Source organism: Leptopilina boulardi, unplaced genomic scaffold, assembly GCF_019393585.1.
Source record: "Leptopilina boulardi isolate dan_hultmark-lab unplaced genomic scaffold, ZJU_Lbou_2.1 LbouV2_368, whole genome shotgun sequence".
NCBI lineage: Eukaryota > Metazoa > Arthropoda > Insecta > Hymenoptera > Figitidae > Leptopilina > Leptopilina boulardi.
The window spans coordinates 261,130-269,896 of record NW_026137938.1 but is presented as its reverse complement, the minus strand read 5'-3'; the positions used below and the strand labels follow the sequence as shown (position 1 = coordinate 269,896).

The window sequence follows — 8,767 nt, the reverse complement described above, 5'->3', positions numbered from 1 at the left end:
AAAAACGTAATTCCTATATTAATACATTTATATGGAATTTTAAATAAGAAAATCCTTAGGATATCATATGATATTTTTCGTAAGATTTATTGTCAGTAATTATATGAAGAAAACTGACATGGGAAATTGATAAAAAAAATGTAAGAAATTACATAAGAATCGACATGAATTCCTATATGTAGAAACACAAATGCAAATTCCCACATGAATTCATAGTCAAAATCGTGTCCCAATTTTACATACAGTCTTTTTATGGATTTCCATATGGATTCCTATAATCGATCTAGGATTTCATATAGTTTTTTTTAATAGGATTCCATACAGGATCCCATGTAAGATCTTATATATGAGACAAAATTCTTGAAGTGATCCAACTTTAAAATTGAAAATTTTCGGATCGGGCTAAAATTTGCACAAACTTTAATACTATGGGTGAGTACATCACCCATAAATTATTATTAAGTTTTATGCAAAACTGTACAGGGGGAATGGGGTTCAAGTTTCTCGTCAAATGTGAACATTGGATTTTTTAAAAAATTGTAACTTCTATATAAATGAATGAAAAAAATTTTGACCTGTATGTTTTCGAAAGGTTTTTTTCTGTTTTATCGAATGGTGAAAAAATTTGTTTAAAAAATTCAAAATTTACCTCATATTTTTAATTTTTTTTTATAACAAATGAAATATTTTGCAAACAAATAAAGTTACTGTATTTCTGAAGTTAGCAATTGAAAGTTAACGTAATTTCACATCCAACGAGCCCAATATGAAGTATTTTGGATAAGTAGATTGTTAATAAACAATAAGTTAAAATGGCAATTTTTTATTAACAATCTACTTATCCAAAATAGTTCATATGGGGCTCGTTGGATGCAGAATTATCTTAACTTTTAATTGTCAAGTTCAGAATTACGATAACTTTATTTGTTTATAAAATATTTCATTTTTTATTAACAATAAGCATCCAAAAGCACTATTTTTTATTATTTTGGATAACTTATTGTTTATTAACAATCTACTTATCCAAAATACTTCTATAGGGCCCGTTGGATGCGGAATTACGTTAAATTTCAATTGCTCACTTCAGAATTACAGTAATTTTATTTGTTTATAAAATATTTCATTTGTTATAAACATTAATTAATTAATTAATATCTCGAAAAGTAGTACTAAAGTTTGTGCAAATTTCAGCCCAATCCGAAAACCTTCAATTTTAAAGTTGGATCACTTCAGGAATTTTGCCTCATATATATAGGAATTTTCAGTAGGGCGTCAAAAAACCTATAAGAATCGCCATATGCTATCCCATGAAGTAAAAAAAAATGAAATTCTGTTGCTCAGTGTAATTAGCGTGAGACTTCCGGCGACTGAAGGGTTTCTGTAAAGTATTTTAATTATAAATGATAGAATTTTGTTAAATAAGTTAATATTGAAAGTTAAATGAATGTTTAGAAACTATTAAATAAGAAAATGTCACGTTTGACTAATTTAACCCTTAAATGACCCGTGGGGTCCTGTGGGCCCCAACCCATTTTCAATGAAATATTTAACCATGATGCTCGTGGAATTGGTCTCTGTGACTCCATCTAGCATTAATTGAGGTTACAAACTGTATATTAGAAACAAGTAGAAAGGTCAGTGGAATTCCCGGTGACTTGGAGAATGCTTTAAAAATAGACTGGGGTCCAGAATACCCCCCCAGTCGAAAATCGTAAGTTTCCCTGAAGGGTTCACATGGCCTTCAGGTAACTGTTATGAAGGTTTCAAAAGCTTCATGGCAACTATTTATACATTAGACCTAAAATTCTGTGATATTTGCTTTCTGACTTCTTAACGGGAAGCTTTTTCTACAGCTTGTTGAATATCTGCGGACAGCTTCTAGCAAAAGGTCTACCAGTTTGCTTGGTGAATGCTTTCCTAATGCCTGATTTAATGTGTAAGAAAGCAATTCTATTTGCTTTTCACAAGTTGCAAATTAATATGTAATTTAATTACCTTTTTTACACTTCCTGAAAACTAGAATAATTTCATTAAATTAAACTAAATCGAAAAATCATAAAAATTCTATAGTAATTTGTAAATCCGTTTTATACAATTAATAATTATTCTTTATATATTATATAAAAATTATTTTTCAAAGAAAACGTTTATTTTTAAACACTTAAATTATATACGAAAAAAATTATATATAACTTGAGCAAAATTTGGGGTTAGGAATACGAACACGGTGAAAACCTTTTATATTGAATAATGAATACAATTTCTTAAAAAAAGACAAAATATTTAATATTTAAAAAAAAAGATTATTATTTTTAAACTTGATATTTATGAATATTTTTTATAAATAATATATTCTTTATTCTTTTAGAATAAATTTAAAAAGACTGTGGAAATACCGAGTCTGACGTAAATAATTTTTCTTTAATTCTTCAATATTTAAATATAATAATCTAATACATAATATTTTTACGAGATAAATAAAGATGGAAAGAAAGGTTAAATTTAATTTTTGATCATTGTCATTTTTCCGCTGTTTCCTGAAACATCCATGACGCTTCATTTAATTTTCGCCACCTGAACGCTTTCTTTTTATATATGCAAAATCCTGCAACTCTTTGATAACTCTCTCAAAGCTACTTGAATGCTTTGTTTAAAACGTACAAAATTTGTTATTTTCAAGCTTTCCGTGGAAGCGAAAAATCGGCCATAACAGGCTTCCTGAAAGTTTTCTATAGCTAGTTATCTACTGTCTCACAATTCTCTAATGGTTATCTCAATACTTCAAAACAACTTTTTGTTCAGCTTAACATAGCGTAGGATTTTCGACTGGGCCAGTGTGTCATTAAGAAACAGTTTGATTAAAAAAAAGTAAAAATTTATTTATTTGTTTTTTTATATAAAAAGTGAATTTAAATCGTAAGTATTATTGTTATAGTGAAGAAATTGTTTTCTGGTGTAAATAATGTTTTCTTTAATAGTGAAAAAGTATGACCTATAATTTGAGGCCCCGCACTATCAAGGAGCAATTTAAAAAAGAAAGCCAGATGTTACGTTTGCTCTCGATCGGCGTACAAAAAAACGAGAATATCGCTAGACTACTTGTAAATTAAAATCCGTAACAAGTAATATTTATCTAAATTTTGCACACTTAATAAAACAGTCATATTATGAAAATTCGATGTTAAATTTTAGACCATTTTTTCCAGTTTTTTTTGCAAAATAAATATCTTTTTTGAAGTTTAATTTATGAACTTCATTTTGTCTCAAAGAGTATCAGCTCACACATACAAATCACAATTTTTAGCCAAAAATATTGAAAATTTAAAAAGTTACACAATTTTTTGTAAAAAATAGGAATTTTCAGATTTCATCGCAATTTAACATTTTTTTGGCCTTAAAAAATAAATTTAACTTGAAGTACCAATTGATTCTTTAAAAGAGATGTTAAGGAACACACAAAAAATTTTAAAAAGGAAAATATTTAATAGTAAACATTTTACAGCAGTTTAAATACGCTTTTGGACCATTTGGCATCTACGTAAGTTTTTTGACGTGTGTCATCCAAGATTGTTTGGAAAAAAATCCACATGAGAGTGAAGAAAGTGAACTTTGCGATTTGCGCAAATTTTAAAGTTATGCTGTTTATAGTTGATAAAATCTAACAAGTGGGACATTGATTCGTACGACTCCTTCATATTAACAGCATATGATAGTAGAATTAATGGCTTATTGTTTCTTTAATGTACAATGACAAAAAATTAGTTGAGGTCATTAACTACTGTTAGATAGTTGACTCTCGAACGACATGGACGCTTTGGCTGATTTGTGCGTGTGGCTATACTACTGAATATCGACTTAAACGACAATTACGACTGGCAGTGCTCGGGGCTCGAAAAGTTATTTTATTTTAAAATTTATTTTATTAAAATTTGTCTATCTCTGCCAGTTTTAGATAAATCGATCGGAAAATTTCCAAAAAACTTCTTCAATATGTGCGAGGAACAAATGTATCACTGTAAGTTCTTTCAACGTTGAAGTTCCCCATAGCAGTGTTTGGAAGTAACGCATTACTTTTAACGTCATTACCGTTGCCGTTAATTATTTTAGATGACGGTAACGCGTTACTATTTTGTAACGGTAACGAGTTATTTTTTTTGGGTAATTTGTAACGGAAAATCGTTACTTTTATCGTTACTTTGTAATTGAATCAAATTGATACTTTCAAGAAAACTGAAACTAAAAGTTATTAACAAATGAAAAAAATTTATATTTAAAAAACATTATTAATTGAAAAATATTGTACTCCTGGAAACACCCCTTGTTTATAGTGACATCTGTCCGCAAATACGACGAATAAACACGTGTTACCGAACGCAGGCTTCTGGCATCTGCTTTCCTCATTTGATAACTGATGCGAGGACATTTACAATTCGTGGTAAACTAGAATCAGTATATTGCACTGTGGGTAATAGTCATCATAGAGTAAAAGTTACTATATATCTACGACAGGTAATAATGCTTATGTTCTCCACATAAACAGTTATCAACAGTTGGACATGGTATATCTGTTTTTTGTTTCAATTAAAACAAAACTTGTGATGGCAACTGTGTATAGGATCTAAGAAATGACAATTAATTGTATCTAGTTTTTCGTTCAAAATTTTCTTGTGTAGAATTTGAAAATTTTATTTATATAATAATATTAATAGTTTACAAAAAATATTTCCAATTTTTATTGAGATGTAAAATTTTTTTTTGCAGATTTAATCGTCTAGGGGTTTTCAGCGTGAAATTCATTTCATAGAATTATATTATATAATATTTATTTAGAATATTTGCTTTTAAATTTTTTTGTATAAAATTTTTTCGAGATGAGTTAATGTTGCAAAGTTTGCTTCGGTACAATTTATATACTGTGTATGGATTTATTTTGTAGTATTTAATTATGATGAGTAAAAATTTACATTTTAATTTTCTTTAACTTTTTTATGCTAGGTAGTATAGAATTTTGTTTGTAAAATTAGTTGACTTGTTTTGTTATTTTCAATCAATAAAAATGCTTTTGCTTAATTAACACTTTTCGAAGGCTTTCCGAACACTCTAAAAGAGTTTTGAATTTTTGACTAATAATTCCACAAACTTAATTATCATAAACTACGACAGAATTTAATTCGTAGTACCTAATACAACTTTTTACGCAGTAAATAGATGTTAATATGCCTAATAAACTGAAATATGCTGAGATATTTGATGGTGCGTACTTTTAGGCAATGCGTACTCATAAGCTATAATACCTTACCCTACATATTAATATATTATGTACATATATTTACATTATATATCTATAATGTCCATAATATTACCAAAACTCATTATGATTCTTTAATACTTTTATGTTTATTTTATCTAAAAAAACACGTGAAATTTTAGACTTTTCTAAATAAATTCCCACTCTTATTCTGTTCATTAGTAATTAAGTGAACTACTGTGTATATATAAACTGACGAGAATAAAAAATATTCATTGTGAATCTTTTTGTGTACAAAATCAACTGAAAAAATGTTCCTACTTAAAATATTGCAGCTTTCAACTTGTATTTACCTAGTGCTTTTATGTAATGGTCTGTCTTCAACACCAATACCTAAAACGCCATCTCCTGAAAGCGTCAATAAAACGGTAAGAATTCGTCGTTTTTTCTATACTTGATATCCCATTATTCAGTTTCCATTTGATTCTCTATTTTTAAAATGCTTACTATAATTTAAAAAAATATATTTTATCATACGGTATTTCATCATATCATTTGATAAAAAAAGGTGTGAATTTTAAATCAGTGATTAAATTCAGATCATATTTGTGCATGAGAATTTTTTATTAAATAAAAAAGAAAAAATCTTATTACAAAAAGGTCATACCAAAGCATTATGCGTTACGTGCTTAACGCTTTTTCGTAAAACTAATTAGTCGAATAAAATATCATATAAAACCCCTAGAAAAAAATTACACGTGTATTTAAACATTCTGGTGCCGAAATTGTACAAGATCTTGTACATGTTCTTACCAGAACAGGTACAAGTTCAGTAGCTGAACATGTACATTTTCTTGTACAGGGTTTTTCAATAGGGTACACGTGCAATTTATACTTTAAAACTTTTTTTAAATTCTATGACTTTGTTACACGTGTAATTCGTACTTGGAAATTTTTTTGAACTTTAAGAATTTGTTACACGTGTATTTTATACTTTGATGCTTCTCGAATATTTTATAAGCTTTATAACATTGTAACGTTTGTAATTGTAAGAATCAATATTTTAGCTCGCCGAGCCAGGGTTCGTTATGATTCCAACAAAAATAATGACAGAATAATTACGGGTTAATTACAAACTGAAACAAATTATTTATTTACAACGGTATTTACAGGCGTACAGATAAATCGCGGAAGTTGGTTTCACACAACGATTGTCGGCGTCTATCGCGATACGTTGAGCCGAGGAATCGAGATTCGGCGATAAGCCGTGAAATCAATTGTAATACTGCCTAAAAATTCGCGATATTCTGGTGAACCACGAGTAAAACTTGTGTTCAAATTATACGAAGAGTAAAACTCTCTACAAAGATTTTCGGAGTAAAACTCCTAGTCAGGTGGGTAAGACCCACCCGGATTCCGTGTAGCACGAGAGTGACGGTCCTCAGCGAGAGCGCAGCTTATATATAGCCGATCGGTGGGCTGGGCGCACGCGAGTGAGCTTCGGTGATGCGGCCTGCGCGGCGAAATCGGGTACTACGTCTTTGTGCTCCGCGGTCGGTAACATGTTTATCGACGCGCAATAATATTTAGTACAAATATTTTCCGGCCGATTTCTAACTATCATTACAACACGTGTAATTCTTACTTTGAAGCTTTTTTTAAATTTCTGAATTTTGGTACACATGTAATAGATACTTTTATATTTATCGAATATTTTTGAAACTTTTTACACATGTGATTCATGCTGTGAAACTTTTTTGATATTTCAAGAATTTGTTCACATTTAATTACACGTGTATAAGATACTTTGATATTTCTTAAATATTTTATTACCTTTACACGTGTAATAGATACTTTGAAACTTTTTTGAAAATTTTTGAAAAACTCAAAAGTATTCCGGGCAAAAAATCAAAAAACTTTTTTTATGCGTTTAAGTTTACATTTTCAAAAAAAAGAAATTTTTGTACTCGACTTGTGCTCTTTAGTGCAATAATTCGTTATTTGAAAAACTTAAAATTCCGAGCAAAAAAATCAAAAAACTTTTTTTATGAGTCTAAGTTTACATTTAAAAAAAATTGTGCTGTTAAACTTTTTTATCCCGGAATTTTAAGTTTTCCAAAAAACGAATTTATGCACAAAAGGGAAGAAGTCAAGCAGAATTGAGCACAAAATTTGTTTTTTTGAAAAATGTATGTAAACTTAAACGTATAAAAAAAGTTTTTTCATTTTTTTGTCTGGAATTTTGAGTCAATTTAGTTTGAACAAATTTTGAAAAATAATTTAAAGTTACTTTTTTAAAATAAAATGTTCAAAGTCTACTTTATGCAAATTATTTCACCCACAAAAATGATTTCTTTGATTCAAAAAAATCAATTTCTTTGACAATTTTTTCTTTGATACAAAGAAAATTTATTTTCTCTGGGTTTTGAATTTGAAATTCTGTCAAATTTTTAAAATAACTAAATTTTTTAAAAATTTGATTAAAACATTATTTAAATAATTAATTCAGCGAACAATTCTGAACATCTTTTAGAAATGATTGAAATTTTTGAGATTTTTATTAGTAATTGTTTTAAATTAAAATTGATGAAAATTATTAACAAAATTTTAAGTAGAGTAAGAATTTCTGAAACGTGCCACCTAAAACTGAAAAAATTTATTTTTTGTTGAAATGTTATTTTTCTTAAAGTATTTTATATGCACAATCACCGCCTAAAACGATTTTGCAAAAAAAATTTTTGTTGTTATTAACAATTTTATATTTTTGACCCTTTTTTAAAAAAAATTGCAATTGGTTTAATTAAACATTTTTGACAGCGCGCATGGTGCATATAGTACGTAGTGAGTGACAGGCGCCGCGCTACGTTCCGCAAGAACTCTTATGTAGGTATTCTATTCTACAAAGTCTGTGGAAAAATTAATTTTATTATTAAATTATAATTTTCAAATGTTGTTTTAAAAAAAATGTTTCAAATTTGAGTTTACATATTATTATTATTAATTTTATTATTGCGTAAGACTCCGTCAGAAATATCACGATTTGCAAGGGGTCTTTGAATTCGTCTGTAATTTTGTAAAATTGTAGTATTTAAAGTAATTTTTCCTTTAAGATTTTTATAATTCTCGATTAATGTCAGTGTCATGTCAGGAGTCCATTTGTTTTTAGTGTTTTATATAAATATATATATATATATAAATATATAGAATGCTTAATTATGCTGCCGGATCAAAGAAGGGTACATAACTAATGTAATTCAAATGAGTTATGTACCCCTCTTTGATCCGGCAGTTCAATTTATAAAATTTACCAAAAAATCAATTTCAATTTAGAAACTTACTTGATAGCGTATTCTCTTTATTATTATCATCACCACTGAAAGATTTGTCCTTTCTCTTTGTAGTGAATTTTCTCAATTCTGTTTCTATAAAGAAGAGACAAACAAAATAAGAAAAAATCAAATTTATTGAATAAGATAAGGTTAAAAATTATATAATTACAAAATAAGATTATAAACATTA

At 28.1% G+C, this 8,767-nt stretch overlaps 1 protein-coding gene across 1 annotated transcript in view; it reads left to right on the top strand.

The window, feature by feature from the left end:
• The first annotated feature begins 5,537 nt into the window (after window positions 1-5,537).
• Window positions 5,538-8,767, top strand: part of LOC127287280 (uncharacterized) — a 54,845-nt gene continuing 51,615 nt past the window's right edge. Inside the window, exon 1 of the mRNA XM_051314122.1 lies at window positions 5,538-5,676. Coding sequence (XP_051170079.1) covers window positions 5,560-5,676 — 117 coding nt within the window. The 5' untranslated portion in view covers window positions 5,538-5,559. The remainder of the gene's footprint in view (window positions 5,677-8,767) is intronic.